The following is a 17151-nucleotide window of genomic DNA, read 5'->3' as shown; positions in this document are numbered from 1 at the left end:
CATGAGGAGAACTTGGTTGGTCATGTCAACAGACTCTGGCTGAGCATAACTCGGATGGTCGTGATGTCGGTTTCAGACTGGAAGTTAGCGTGGAAGGTCATCTCTTTGACCTCGGACAGGAACTTGGTTTGAGAGGTCGTCTCTTCGATCTTGGACAGAAACTGGGCTTGAGAGGTCGTCTCTTCGACCTAAGACAGGAACTGGGCTTGAGAGGTCGTCTCTTCGACCTCAGACAGGTACTGGGCTTGAGAGGTCGTCTCCTCGACCTCGGACAGGAACTGGGCTTGAGAGGTCGCCTCTTCGACCTCGGACAGGAACTTGGCTTAGGAGGTCACCTAGTTGACCTCTAGCAGGAGCATGACTGGAGCTCTTAAGATGAGACTGCCTTGTGGGTCTCATGCTGGAGCTCTGGGGATGAAACCTCCTCATGGGTCCCATGCTGGAGCTCTGGGGATGAGACTGCCTTGTGGGTCTCAGTTTGGAGCTCTGGAGATGAGGTCACCACGTTGACCTCTGGCTGGAGCTCTGCAGGTGAGACTGCCACGTTGACCTCCAGCTGAAGCTCGGTAATTGAGACCTCCTCGTGAGTCTCAGGTTGGAGCTCTGGGGCCGAGGTCACCACGTTGAGCTCTAGCTGGAGCTCGGCAGAGGAGACCACATAGTGGGTCTTAGGCGGGATATTTGAGAAGGAGGTCCCCCTGTTTGCCTGTTCATAATAGGTGGTGAACGGCAAGTCAGGTTCATCTCTGAGGCAAGGCTCCCCCAAAAGATCCTCCAGGACTGCCCTGGATTCTGGACTGCCGAACATCATCATGAATAGTCCCACAAACTGAGTTACATTCTCCAGTCCCTTGGATCCTAGACTGCTAGACGTTGTGCCCACTGGCGGGCTAAGCCAAAAAACCAGGACACAGTGAACCTTATCCATTGCTTCTCGCTGGGCTTGGGGTCCGTTAGGCTCGAGAAATAAATCTGGCAGTCAACCAGAAAATAACCAGGGTAGCCAAAAAACCCATCAAACCGATCTGGGAGATCTACAAAAGTCCATTGCGGAAACTGGATCGAATCCAAGGCGTGGATGGTTTGCTTAACGTGACGTCACCTCCATCTTCCTGCTGCTTCCATGTTATAGGCGAAGTATTTGGTCACGAACTGGAGGCTGAGATGGAAGCAAGTGTAGGTTTGGCAGGTTTAATAACAACAAAGTCCAAGGATAAGGCAGAAATCCGTTGTCAAAAATCAGGCAGAGGTCAGGTGATCAGGCAAACAGGCAAAACTAGGCAGGGCAGAGAATCGAAGTCAAAAGTATTACATTACAATAGTGTAGGTTTATATAGTGAGTATAGTGAAAGTATACATTTATATAGTGGGAATATGGTGGAAGCATACATTTATATAGTGTGAGTATATAGTAGGTTTATATAGTGTGAGTATAGTGGAAGTATACATTTATATAGTGTGAGTATATTGTAGGTTTATATAGTATGAGTATAGTGGAAGTATACATTTATATAGTGTGAGTATATTGTAGGTTTATATAGTGTGAGTATAGTGGACGTATACATTTATATATTGGGAATATAGTGGAAGTATACATTTTTATAGTGGAAGTATAGTGTGAGTATAGTGGAAATATACATTTATATAGCAGAAGTATAGTGTGAGTATAGTGGAAGTATACATTTGTATAGTGTGAGTATAGTGGAAGTATACATTTATATAGTGTGAGTATAGTGTGAGTATAGTGGAAGTATTCATTTAAGTTGTGTGAGTATAGTGGAAGCATAAATTTATATAGTGTAGGTTTATATAGTTTGAGTATAATGGAAGTATAGATTTATATAGTGTGACTATAGTGTGAGTATACATTTATATAGTGTGAGTATAGTGGACGTATACATTTATATAGTTGAGTATAGTGGACGCATACATTTATATAGTGTAGGTTTATGTAGTGTGAGTATAGTGACAGTATACATTTATATAGTGGAAGTATAGTGTGAGTATAGTGGAAATATAAGTTTATAGTGGATGTTTGTATAGTGGAAGTATAGTGGAAGTATACATTTATATAGTGGAAGTATAGTGTGAGTATAGTGGAAGTATAAGTTAATAGTGGATGTTTGTATAGTGTGAGTATAGTGGAAGTATAGATTTATATAGTGGAAGTATAGTGGAAGTATAGTGGAAGTATAGATGTATATAGTGGAAGTATAGTGTGAGTATAGTGGAAATATAAGTTTATAGTGGATGTTTGTATAGTGGAAGTATAGTGGAAGTATACATTTATATAGTGGAAGTATAGTGTGAGTATAGTGGAAGTATAAGTTAATAGTGGATGTTTGTATAGTGTGAGTATAGTGGAAGTATAGATTTATATAGTGGAAGTATAGTGGAAGTATAGTGGAAGTATAGATGTATATAGTGGAAGTATAGTGTGAGTATAGTGGAAGTATAAGTTTATAGTGTTTGTGTGGTGTGAGTATAGTGTGAGTATATTGGAAGTATAGATTTATATAGTGTGAGTATAGTGGAAGTATAAGTTTATATTGGATGTTTGTATAGTGTGAGTATAGTGGAAGTATAGATTTATATAGTGTGAGTATAGTGGAAGTATAAGTTTATATTGGTTGTTTGTATTGTGGAAGTATAGTATAAGTATAGTGGAAGTACAGATTTATATAGTGTGAGTATAGTGAAAGTATAAGTTTATAGTGGATGTTTGTATAGTGTGAGTATAGTGGAAATATACATTTATATACTGGAAGTATAGTGTGAGTATAGTGGAAGTATAGATTTATATAGTGTGAGTATAGTGGAAGTATAGATTAATATAGTGTGAGTATAGTGGAAGTATAAGTTTATAATGGATGTTTGTATAGTGTGAGTATAGTGGAAGTATACATTTATATAGTAGAAGTATAGTGTGAGTATAGTGGAAGTATAGATTTATATAGTGTGAGTATAGTGGAAGTATAGATGAATATAGTGTGAGTATAGTCGAAGTATAAGTTTATAATGGATGTTTGTATAGTGTGAGTATAGTGGAAGTATACATTTATATAGTAGAAGTATAGTGTGAGTATAGTGGAAGTATAGATTTATATAGTGTGAGTATAGTGGAAGTATAGATTAATATAGTGTGAGTATAGTGGAAGTATAAGTTTATAGCAGATGTTTGTATAGTGTGAGTATAGTGTAAGTATACATTTATATAGTGGAAGTATAGTGTGAGTATAGTGGACATATAGATTTATACAGAGTGAGTATAGTGTAAGTATAAGTTTATAGTGGACGTTTGTATAGTCTGAGTATAGTGGGCTATATAATACTGGCTAATCTCATGTTGAGTATGCATGGTGATACAAGTAACACTGCTAGCATAGCATTAGCCTAGCATGAATAAACATGCTTGAAGTGTTTGAATTGAGATGAAGAGTCTCTGAGAGGAAATTCAATCAGGACGCTGATAGAAACATTAGCGTTCAGGATGCAGCCTGCGTCTGCGAACACAACGTGGTTATGAAACCTAAGCGATGATGTTATATGATGTATGATGAAATAAAAATCCCCGACGGTCACATGCCTTTCCTCACTTAATGTCAGTCTATAAATCATTTCAGTGAAAACTGTCAGCAGGTAAAAATCATAATCACAGACATAAATCATCGCATTTCTGTTTTTGTGTGTGTATGTGTGTGTGTGTGCGTAAATACAAATAATAACTTTTTATATCAACTTTTATTCACTAGTAAAGCTTCACATTAAGTTTTTCCAACAAAAAATGTTAATTGACTTAACATTAAAACACCATCATTACATCAGTACAGAATAAAAGAATGTAAACACACAGAAACTGTTAAACTAACTGAACAGTATTCTAAGGTGTGTGTGTGTGTGTGTGTGTGTGTGTGTGTGTGATTTATTCATCGTTTTCCTGCGTGTTTGAAAACGTCTTACGAGTTTAAAGAGGTTCTGGATCATAATTAAACAAAGAAAAAAAGAAGGAGTGCTGAACCTCCCATGGTTTTCTTCTCAAAACAATCAGCAGGAGTTTTAATAACGTGCAGAGGAGTGAAAACTCCCAGCTCACAAAAAAAGATTACACGTTTATTTTTAACGTTTATTCTTAGAGAGCAACATGTAGTTACGACATCACAGTTCAGCTGTTACTCATTAAGCTCCGCCTTTTATTTCACACATACTGTACGGCCTTTAACTGGAATTTTATGGGGATGCACACACATGCACAGTCGCCATGAAAAGGACTATAGCCCAGAGCCACGCCCCTAAAGCATCACATGACACCGTCATTAAAATAGTATGAATTGAATCAAATGCGTGAGGAAGATATCAAATCCATTAAGAAAAAAACATAATAAAACATTTCATTATGCACAACAGTCAATAATCGATACATATACATACATAACTAACTAACGATAGATAGATAGATAGATAGATAGATAGATAGATAGAAACTTTATTTATTGCAAAAGGAAATTCAAACACCAGATGATTTGCTTCTTCAAGGAAGTTCAAGTGTAATTTGACAGTTTTGATGTGTACGAACCAAGCTAGAGAAAACATTTTCATTTTGTCACTGGAATAAGATCTACTGAGACAAAAATCTCACTGATGAGTTTCCTCGGAAGAAACGTGCCAACAATTACGGTTTAGCTGTAGCATTTTACCATTTTTGACTACAGCTCTCTGGCGCCTCTGGAATTAAGGTTACTTTCTGATCATTTTAAGAAGAAAATAAAAATAACGCCAAAATGTACAGCAGTGTTAACAAAGCACGGGACAGTCGAGCAGCGTAAGCATATAACATTATTGATTTCATTAAAATTGTCATGATCCTGACTGACCTGATGGTGAGATGGTGGTGCTATTTTACTCCTGCACTGTGAGACATAGAGAAACATTTATTTCCTCTGCGTATTTTTTGTCTCAAACTTAATAAATCTAAAGAACTTTTAAGCTCCGCCTCTTAAAATTTTAGCTACTTAGCATAACATGCAAAAGAATTTTCTCAAATTTGATGTGCTTATGTCACATGGTTATGTCACATGACTTTGAAGGGGTACAAAGCTATATCATGCAATTACTTGTTTCCCTTTTCCACTTGATTTAATCCATGTGGAATTTTGCATACTGTTTATTTGTCCTCGCTTATATAAATGTATAAATGGATTAATAAATTTGTCGTGTTAAAAAATATGGCCGCCAACAGCCAATCAGGTTTCAGCAAGCACTGGAGAATGTTAACATGAGTCAGCTCTGAAATGATAGTCTTATGTGACCTACTTGTGAAGGAAGTGCTTGGACCCGACGAGCACTGCTTTGGAAGTGCTGCTATTAAAGAGTTTATGTTTTAAAAGAGAGAAATAGAGAGTAGAAAAATGATTTAAAAAAATAAACCCAGACATCGTTCTGTTTGTGTGTATATTAAAGGTCATACAGTGCTCTGAGCGTGCCTGAGTTTCCCATCCACAGAGGGGAAATGGGGAATTTCTAATCATATTCAGCATGATTCATGTGAACAATAACCGACACCGCCGCTGTGTAGTAATGCACGATGAATATTCACATCGTTCAGCCGACAGAATTCCTGCCTGCATTTCAGAGCATTAAATAAAGAAGCGTCTACACCGAGCGGGTGTTTATAAAGTCTTGGTGACATTCACGTTCAGCGCTCGCCCTCAGCGTGTCCCTCCATGGCAGCTTTAACGCAACACCACACTGAGCTTCTCATATTCTATTCATTTATTCAAGGGCACTTCAGATTCAGAGCGGTGAAACAACACCAGTTGTTTTAATTGCCACTTGAATTTGGGGTCAGAATGCAAAAAAGATTCACACAAAGATCAAAGATCAAATAAATAAAATAAACAACATTTATTAAAACAAATGCACATACATACAACTGAAAAAGAGTATAAGCATTAAAATAAATGCTAATTTAATGTCAGATCTCAGTTTTAGATCATAAAGCCAACGCTGAAGAAAATGTCACTTTAGTGTTTGATCACCAGCTGATGAAATATAAACTTCTCATTAGAGCACTCATTAGTGCTGACTCATTTGTGCAGACTCGTTAGTGCGGACTCATTTGTGCAGACTCGTTAGTGACAATTCATTAGTACAGACTCGTTTGTGTGGACTCGTTGGTACCAACTTTTTAGCGCCGACTCGTTAGTGCCGTCTTGTTTGTGTGGACATGTTAGTGCAGACCCGTTAGTGACAATTCATTAGTGCCGACTCGTTTGTGTGAACTCGTTGGCACCAACTTGTTAGTGCCGAGTCGTTAGTGCAGACCCGTTAGAGCTGACTTATTAGTGATGACTCGTTAGTGCAGACTCATAAGTGCCAACTCGTTAGTGCCGACTCGTTAGTGCGGACTTGTTATTGTGATCTTGATAGTGCAGACTCGTTTGTGCAGACTCGTTAGTGTGGACTTGTTAGTGTAGACTCATTAGTGCCAAAGTGAGTTCTTCATAGGGGACTGAAGTTCCGAGATTAAAACCGTCTAGACTCTCTGCTGGACACCGACTGCTGTTTTGACCCCTTGACCTCTACCTAGTGCACTACGGTGCTGTGCCCAGATCTCGACAGGAACGGCTCACACCTCTCAAGGTCAATACATCTGTAACAAAAAACAAAAACACAGACAGCCAAATAGGCAGGTGGGCAGACAGACAGACAGGCAGATAGAAAGAGAGAGAGACACAAAGAGACAGGAAGACTGGAAGAGAGACAGACAGTAGAATGACATCAGACACACACAGACAGACAGACAGACACACACACACACACACACACATACACACACATCGCTAGACACTCAGACCGAAGCACACACAGACAAGCAGATACATAGACAGAAAGGAAAGACATGGACACAGACAGATAGTCAGACAGACAAACAGAGAGACAGACACACACAGAAAGACAGGCAGACTTGAGAAGGAGGTACGGCAATGCTAAAAATCATTTACGTTTATAAAACATCAAATTAATACGTAGCAAATAAAAGTTACGGTTTAGCAGCTACACAAACACTGCACATTACACACAGACTACACACATTATACACATTATACATACATTACACACACACTACACACATTATACACATTATACACCCATTATACACACACTACACACAGACTACCCACATTATACACACACTACACACATTATACACACATTATACCCACAAACTACACACATTATACACACATTATTCAAACAGACTACACACATTATACACACACTACACACCTTATAAATACATTATACACACATTACACACATTATACACACAATATACACTGCAGGGAAATAACCGGTGAGGGGCGGAGCACAGACACACAGGAGGCGGTTTGTCAGGTGATAAGGGGGGCTTGCTTTTATTTTCTTCGTTTTTGTGTTTTAGGGGTGCATGTGTGTGTGTGTGTGTGTGTGTGTGTGTGTGTGTGTATGGGTGTGTAGGGGTTTGTGTGCGGCTGGCATTGCAGAGTTCTTCCGGGGGCATGTCGGTGCTTCCCTGGACGCGTGAGGGCTTCGTCGTGCCGTCAGGCAACGCCGGGTGTGTGTGTTCAACAAGCAGCTGCCTCATCTGGGTCCGAGTCGTCTGTGAGAGAGAGAGAGAGAGTGAACACACACACGCACAGAGAGAGAGAGGGCGATTTGAAAATGCCGAAAAAAAGGTCAAACAAATAATGGGTGTTGGGGAGAAGCGAGGCACACATGTCACCCAAGATACTTCTCTTCGGACGAGCGGAGGAGTGGCCTCTTATACTCTTCCCTCGTCTGCTGGGTGGTGGATTTTTCCCGAACAGCGCACCAATCGCCGGCCGGAGGTGTGTCGGTGGCTCCGCCCTACCGTCACGTGTTTTTGGGTTGCCGTCGGTTTTGACGCGGGGATGTCTCTTCCGTGCCTGCGCGGTAGTCAGAGAAGGAGCGATTTTACTACCTTGCGTGCCAGCTGTCGGTCCGTCGCAAAAGTACCCCCCCCCAGATCTGAGCCTACTACTGTTGTGTGGCAGGCCCAGAGTGCGTCTCGTCGTGAAAGCCCATCTGCATTACTGTGGTGGGCCCCTGCCCGGTGCTGGACCTGGAATGAGAAATCTTGCAAGGCCAAGAACCACCGGGTTACCCTGGCGTTGGTGTCCTTGGCCTTGGCCATCCACTGGAGTGGGGTGTGGTCGGTCACTAGGACTAAGTGCCGGCCGGCCAGGTAGTACCGTAGTTCCGCGATGGCCCGTTTAATCGCTAGGGCCTCTCTCTCCACAGCCGCATATCTCTTCTCAGCAGGGGACAGCTTTCTGCTAATGTAGAGGACCAGGTGCTCCTCCCCGTTAAAGGTCTGTGAGAGGACCGCGCCAAGCCCGGTCTCGGATGCATCTGTGTGCACGGTGAACAGGTGGGCGAAGTCCGGGTTACGTAGCACGGGGCTGCTGGTGAGGGCTTCCTTTAGGGCCTGGAATGCTCGCTCAGCGTCTGTAGACCATTTTACCCGGTCCGGCCGGCCTTTCTTTGTGAGATCTGAGAGGGGGGAGGCTATGGAGGAGAAGTTAGGCACAAATCTACGGTAGTACTCCGCCAACCCCAAGAAGGCACGTACCTGTTTTTTTACTGTGCTTCGGTCAGCCCCAAGTGACACTTTTTGGGATTGGCGGTCAGCCTGGCCTTCCGGAGCTCTTTCAGGACTTCCTCAAGGTGGAACAGGTGGTCCGACCAGGTGGAGGAGTGAATGACCACATTCACTAGGTAGTCGGCTGCGAAGGCACGATGTGGTTGCAGGACAGTGTCCATTAGCCGCTGGAATGTCGCGGGCGCTCCATGCAGCCCAAAGGGGAGGACCCAGTATTGCCAGTGGCCGTCTGCCGTGCTACAGGAAAGTATCCCTTGCTTAGGTCCAGGGTGGATATGAAGCGGGCCCTCCCCAGCCACTCCACTAGGTCGTCCACTCAAGGGAGGGGATAGCTGTCGAATTCCGACACCTGGTTCAGCTTCCGGAAGTCATTGCACAGCCGCATGCTTCCGTCGGGCTTCGGTACGACCACGATGGGGCTGGACCAGGGGCTATTGGACTGTTCAATGATGCTATCTCACAGCATCCAGCCAACTTCCTCCTCTATAGCCTGGCGGCGGGCCTCCAGGACCCGATAGGGCCGCTGCCGCACCGCCACTCCCGGCAGGGTCTTGATTTCGTGGTGTACTAGCTGGGTCATTCCTGGGGAAGTAGAAAATACATCAGTGAACTGCCCTACTAGCTCTGATAATTCCTGTCTTTGCCCGGGCGTGAGGTCTTCCCTCAGCTGGACCAAGGCACTTTCCTCCTTGCCTGTCTCTATGGTCACGAACACCGACACCACTGGTGCTGGCTCTACCCATTTCTTTAGCAGGTTTATGTGGTAGGTTTGTGTGTCGGCTCGCTTACCGGGCTGTTGCAGGCGATAGTTTACGGCCCCTTTTCTCTCAAGGACGGTGTATGGCCCTTGCCACTGGGCAAGGAACTTACAACCACTGTTCGGTACCAGGAGGAGCACCCGATCGCCAGGCTGAAACTCCCGGGGTTGTGCTGGGCGGTCGTACACTCATTTCTGCTGCTCTTGGGCGGCTCTTAGGTGCTCCTGTACGATCGGGGCTACTCGGTCAATCCTCTCCTGCATTTCCTGTACGTATTCAGTGACTGAGCGGAACGGGGAGGGCTGCTCCCCCCAGGCCTCCTGGGCCACGTCCAGCAGTCCTCGAGGCCACCGCCCAAAGAGGAGCTCGAAAGGGGTAAAACCCCTGGAGGCCTGGGGGCACTCCCGGATGGCGAAGAGGACGTAGGGAAGGAGGAGGTCCCAATTCCTCCCTTCTTCATTCACCACCCTCCGTAACATCTGCTTTAGGGTTTGATTAAATCTCTCGATGAGCCCGTCAGTCTGGGGGCGGTAGACGGACGCCTTTAGGTGTTTTACCTGCAACAGCCGACACAGATCAGACATTAGCTTAGAGACAAAGGGCGTACCTTTATTATACACACATTATATACACACTACACACATTATACACTCACTACACACATTATACACACAGACCTCACACATTATACACACGTTATACACACACTACACACATTATACACAGATTATACACAGACTACACCCATTATACGCACACTACACACATTATACACACAGACTACACATATTATACACACATTATACCCACATTATACACACAGACTACACACATTATACACACACTACATGCATTATACACACAAACTACACACATTATACACACAGACTACACACACTACACACATTATACACACATTATACACACTACACACATTATACACACGCTACACACGTTATACACACAGACTACACACATTATACACACACTACACACATTATACACACATTATACACAGACTACACACATTATACACACATTATACACACTTCATACACACATTAACACAGACTACACACATTATACACACATTATACACACTTCATACACACATTATACACACACTACACACATTATACACACAAACTACACACATTATACACACAAACTACACACATTATACACACTTTATACACACATTATGCACACATTATACACACTTCATACACACATTATACGTACATTATACACTTTATACACACAGACACACATTATACACACTTCATACACACATTATACATACATTATGCACACTTTATACACATTATACACACTTTATACACCTTATGCACACGTTATACACACATTAGACACACATTATACATACATTATTCACACTTTATACACACATTATACACACATTATATACTTTACATCCAAACAGTAAAAGCACTTTATTATCAGTGAGATTTCACGCTAGCTTTTTTCCCCTCGGTTTCACCCCTCAGCCCCAGAAATAGCAGAAACCCAGAGGACGAGTTCCTTGCCTTCCTCGACTCAGCTGTTCTAGCCGAACACGTGCTTGATTAAATAAATATGCATGAGAGCATCTCCTAATTAGCCTGAGATATGAACTTTATGTATAGTCTAATTAGCGTGAGGCTAGGAGAAGTGAGAAGCTGGAAGTCTCCATCAGAGAGAAGAGAGGATCAATCAGGGATCGAGTGGACAGTGAATCAGGAATTATAATGGAATTAAAACAATGTAAGAGGCGGAAAATCACCCGGATGTCTTGGTGAACTGTGCTATGCTCAGGGTTTAAATTTAGCTTGCACAGTATTACATCAGATTTACACCAAAGTCGAGTCAGTGTGGTGAGCGAATCGCTGATGAGGCCAAAGAATCGAAAATAAAATAAAGTTTGGCAAATCCAAGGAATATGAGTTCCCAAGGCAAGCGGCTTGTTTTGCTCATTTTACACCACCAATTGGACATAATGGAAGCAATTTACATCACCGTAACAAAGTAGGATCAGATTCAGGTAGATATACTCAGGTAGGTATTAGACTCTAGTAGACATAGGTATCAGACTCAGGTAGATATTAAATTCAGGTCAGTATCAGACTCAGGAAGGTATTAGACTAGTAGATGTCGGTATATATCAGACTCAGGTACATATCAGACTCAGGTAGGTATCAGACACTGGAATATATTAGACTAAGGTAGATATCAGACGCAGGAAGGTATCAGACTCAGGTAGATATTACACTCAGGTCAGTATCAAACTCAGGAAGATATACTCAGATAGGTATTAGACTCTAGTAGATGTGGGTATCAGACTCAAGTAGGTATTAGACTCTAGTAGACATAGTCATCAGACTCAGGTAGATATTATACTGAGTAAGGTTTCAGACTCAGGTAGATATTAGATTCAGGTCAGTATCAGACTCAGGAATGTATTAGACTAGAGGATGTAGGTATCGGACTCAGGTAGGTATCAGACACTGGAAGATATTAGACTCAAGTAGGTATTAGAATCAGGAAGGTACCAGACTGAGGTAGATATCAGATATTTTCTGAGGTGATGTGGTGATGTAGAGTGTACAGTACAATGCTAAATTGGTAGCTATAAGCTTTTCATGACTTTTAGCAACATTAGCCTCATACCTCTATTGCAAAACTAAAGAAACAAACTTCAGACACTAAACGGGTCTCAGCTGATGAACTACACTTGTGTACATTTCAATATTTAACCCAAACCATTTCTCAACTGAAATGAAAACAATATTAAAATGAGATTTAAACAAACACAACATAGTGTTGGTTATAAATGATAACATTAGCACAAACACTTCCTCTGCTATCATTTACTTTTGTTCGGCCCAAAAAAAACATTAGTGACTTGTCACGTTATTTCTTGTCCAGCAGACAGTAAAATAAATTCATAGATTCCTCTCGGCCACACAAACAGTGGCGTGGTCTGATCTGACAGTCTGATTAGCCATGGAGACGTCTTGATATTCCCAACAACTTCGCCCGGCTAATTCTATTCCCATTCATCATTCAGAGCACTTGGCTCGGGCCGAACGAGAAAATAAAAGAGACTGATGGCACCGTTGGTGTGCCATAACGATCATGAATGGGTTTAACCCATCATAACCATCATTTCAGTGATGCACGAGCTGCTGATTCTGATGCTGCCAGAGTTACATCACCGTGAAGTCTCGAGCAGCGTCGCATTAAACACACATACACACACACACTCACACACACACACACGCATGCGCACACACACAAACACACAGAGTATAAAGGGTATAAAGTCCACGCCGGGTCTTTAGATTTTACAGCAGTAATATCAGCTGGACTAATTTAAGAGGCTCGGGCAACGACCCCTTTAATAAAAACACACTGCATCAGCATTCGTCTCATTTTTAAGCCTCACACTTTTTTATTTCAAATCTTGCTATTAATTGGAGACACTGACCAAGATATTTTTATTATTAGACTCTGCACACTCACAGCGGGTGCATTAGGGAACTTGATGTGCACTCTCTAGGGCCCTAATGTCATCGTTTCTTTTATTTGATCTCACCGAGTTCTCTCACACACACATAGCTGTTATTATGCCTCAGTGGTTCCTCTACTTTATAATGATGAAATATCACATCTTTCTGTGATCTGTCACATCTCTCTGTCCTCTCGTCTCACTGCTGTCTCACTCACTGCTGTCTAACTCACTTCTGTCTCACTGCTATCTCACTCACTGCTGTCTCACTGCTATCTCATTCACTGCTGTCTCACTCACTGCTGTCTAACTCACTTCTGTCTCACTGCTATCTCACTCACTGCTGTCTCACTGCTATCTCACTCACTGCTGTCTCACTCACTGCTGTCTAACTCACTGCTGTCTCACTGCTATCTCACTCACTGCTGTCTCACTGCTATCTCACTCACTACTGTCTCACTCACTGCTGTCTAACTCACTTCTGTCTCACTGCTATCTCACTCACTACTGTCTCACTCACTGCTGTCTCACTCACTCCTGTCTCACTGCTGTCTAACTCACTTCTGTCTCACTGCTATCTCGCTCACTGCTGTCTCACTGCTGTCTAACTCACTGCTGTCTCACTACTATTTCACTCACTGCTGTCTCACTCACTGCTGCCTCACTGCTGTCTCACTAACTGCTGCCCCACTGCTGTCTCACTCACTGCTGTCTCTCTCACTGCTGCCTCACTGCTGTCTCACTCACTGCTGTCTCACTCACTTCTGCCTCACTGCTGTCTCACTCACTGCTGTCTCACTTCTGTCTCACTCACTGCTCTCTCATTCACTTCTGCCTCACTGCTGTCTCACTCACTGCTGTCTCACTCACTGCTGTCTCACTCACTGCCGTCTCGCTCACTGCTGTCTCACTGCGTTGTCCGAGCCTCGGTCCTGGGTTCCGGTTTCAGCTGGAGCAGATCCTAAAACCATCTAACACATTTTACTGCCTTTTAAATCAGGTTCAGTTTTATGTTTAGTTCTTTTTATGTAATTAGATAAAAACTCCATGGTCGAGATCTGCTCGCTGCTCCACGTCCTTTCTGCAGTTACATACATATTTAAAATTACAGTTAATTATTAAACATAATTATTATTTTAAGGGTGTTCTGCACAATTATAGACGGTCCAAGTTAACACCTGCAGACGAACCCCATTCCCATCTCCCAACCTGGTCCTGATCTTGTCTCCTCCTCTTCTGCCTTGAGCTGTTCTGATGTTGTTAAATTCTCCAGAGTTCACCTGAGGGAAGTCCGTATGGAACTCAGCAGCCTCCACCTACAGCTGGTGCTGCATTGCATCATGGGTAGATGCAGCTTCTTATTTATCACCTTGCTCTTCTTCAGTCTGTCCTCCTTTCTGCTCGTCCTCTCACCACGTCTTCCACAGCCGGTATCGGAAAAAAAGATTCAAGACTGCTAGAAAGTAGGACAAGGACTTTTCACTCGTCTCTCGATCCTGACTGGAGGATTGTTTGATATGTGGAACGGATCGGCTTTATTTCCCGGACAGATAACTGAAAATATTCTATGCGGATGTTTTAGGCCACGTGAACAAACACCATGAACAAGACAGGAGATTAATATTTGGTGATGAAAAATCAGTGGTTTACTTACTCTTATTAATTAATGGTCCATAATGTCATACAAACAAACAAACACATCAGTGGGTATGCTGTGGCAATAAAAAGAATAAATTTTTTTGTTGTGTTTGGTTTTTTTCAAAATGCAAAATTTAATCTATCATGACATTTAGGTTTATGCAAATACATGAATTAACATTTGTATTTGTGTGTGTGTGTGTGTGTGTGTGTGCCTGTGTAGGATCACTACAACCGCAGCCTGCATGATGGACTTGAGACGATATCCACTGGACGAACAAAACTGTACTCTGGAAATCGAGAGCTGTGAGTAATACAATATATATATGCATATATTGTATATTCTCTCTCTCTCTCTCTCTCTCTCTCGCTCTCTGTGGGAGAGGCTATGTATAAGCTCAGCTTGTGATATCACCAAACAAGCTTTGTGATATGCAAATTATTAGAGGACAGCAAAGAGGTACCTGTAAACCTTTGTTTGAGGAATCGGTGTGCTAAGTTAGCTAGCTTTCCAACTTCAGATAGCGGTTGTCATGGTAACAATGAATTATATTCTGACAGGTTTGAACCGCTGTTAAATAAATCTGCGAGAAAACAAGGATGTAAATCAAGACTCTGGAACAAAACTGTTATCGTGAGGTAGTTTACTATTAGTTAGCTTACCGGCTAGCTAAGTTAGATAATGTTAGCGATATTCGGGTGTTGTGGATGACATGAGATTGTTGGGGTGCATTTAAATTTGCATATTTATATATACTTTCTAATTATAGTATAATGAGGGTAAATGAGATGTTCCAAGGCAGTTTAACTTTAGATTCTTGAACATAAAAAAGTACAAATATATTGTTTTGTTATTTTACAAAGATTATTTGAATATTGTAAAATGACAGGTTCATAGGATATCCATTAGAAATAAAAAAATAAAATCACTGTTTTATTTCTCTAATGAATTTGAGCCTCCCCTGGCACACCCTGGGCAACATTCAGTATCATACTGCTGAGCGGCTAATCCTTCCACCACAATGGTTCCACTATGAAGTGGAACCTCAGCACGAAAAGAAGAAGAAGAAGATGCATTTATATATGTTTTTAAATGAACTGCTTCCTGTCAGGAACGAAGTAAGATGTGGTTTTAGTTATTGCTGTTCTGCAGGTCTCTAAAGACAACAAAAATAACTCACATTACACCTCAGAGTGAAACAGACAAGCCTGACTGCACCACAAATATCAACCACATGACAAACAAATCAATATTTAACACCCAGACCGTTGCGGTGATGTTGAATCCGAGCCGTACTGCTGGAGCTGTGGTGAGCTGTGACTCTGTTCGCAAGTCTGAAATGGCTGAAATAAGTCAAACGACTGCTCCTGAGCTCCAGTAATGAGGCTGACCTTCATCTCCGCAAAGCCGAGGGATCAGGAAAGCATGGAACAGAAAAAAAACATCCAATCAAATGTAATTGGGAGCATGTGAGTGCGAGCACTGATGTTAGAAAAAGAAAGCGCGAGATTGTTCTCATAAGTGCTGTTCACTTCACAGTGGACTTTTCAATAATAAATCATTTATATGATTCAAATTCAAATGCATTTTGACAAACCTAGTAATGACTGGATGCAGCGCTGAAGCTGAATTAGCAGCATAGTGCATAGTGGGTTAGGGTTGACCTTAACACTAATCCTAACACTAACACTAACCATTATACACAACCCTAACCCTAAACCTTAATCCCAACTCCTAACCCCTAACCCTTAACCCTAATCCAGAACCTTAACCCTAACCCTTAACCCCAAATCCTAATCCAGAACCCAAAACCTAACCCTTAACCCTAAACCTTAACCCCAAATCCTAACCCCTAACTTGGCGAGCAATTGAAGCCCTAAACATTTTCTGATGGTGATCACTGAGATATTGTTTTATATTTAAGTAATAGTATTATCAGCAGTTAGCTAACTGCTTTTTTATTTTATTTCTTTTTATAAAATGGATAGTTTTGGTTCTAAATGTTGATTGGCTGAGCTGTGTTTGAAGCCGGTGTAAAATCCTTGATAAACACACCCGTGAGCACATCACAATAACTGAATTCTGTGTTAATCCTAATCTTTAAGACATTGTTTTATCCATATTTTATTGTTGTTATTATTTGGTAATAATAACAACAATAACAGCATATTGCTATCAAAGGTGGTGGAAAATGTCATGTCATTGCTGGTTTCGACAAGAACTACGTTACCCATCAGGCCTAGCACATCACATGGCCTAGTCACATGGCTCACCGATTACTCACACCTGTTCTGTGTTTCACTAATTTATAACTCTGTTTAAGTTCCAGTTTTTGGTCGTGTGTGAGCCTTGTTTCCACTTGGCTTGTTTTGTTTGTGGTTGTATTCATAAATAGCTGCACTTTCCTCCACCTCCCAATCGCTGACAAAGAAAAATTTTTTTTTTTAATTCAATTTAACTTGTTTTACTTTTTATTGAAACACAAATTGACAGAATTCTAATGACGGTTTTTCTACATGCTCGTAAATCCCTTTGCGATTCGTGTCACCTTGTGCTTGTTTTTAACGTCCGTGCTCAGAGATCC

The 17151-nt window shown here is 41.9% G+C and overlaps 1 protein-coding gene across 2 annotated transcripts in view; it reads left to right on the top strand.

Moving 5' to 3' along the window:
- The window catches only part of LOC128622571 (gamma-aminobutyric acid receptor subunit beta-2), an 84529-nt gene that overhangs the window by 44037 nt on the left and 23341 nt on the right, over window positions 1–17151 (top strand). For both annotated transcript variants that reach the window (XM_053649190.1, XM_053649189.1), the window contains exon 5: window positions 14790–14872. In XM_053649190.1, the coding sequence (XP_053505165.1) occupies window positions 14790–14872 (83 nt within the window). The remainder of the gene's footprint in view (window positions 1–14789; window positions 14873–17151) is intronic.

The sequence above is a fragment of the Ictalurus furcatus genome, chromosome 18 (assembly GCF_023375685.1).
Source record: "Ictalurus furcatus strain D&B chromosome 18, Billie_1.0, whole genome shotgun sequence".
Taxonomy (NCBI): Eukaryota; Metazoa; Chordata; class Actinopteri; order Siluriformes; family Ictaluridae; genus Ictalurus; species Ictalurus furcatus.
This window is presented reverse-complemented; position numbering and strand designations above follow the sequence as displayed.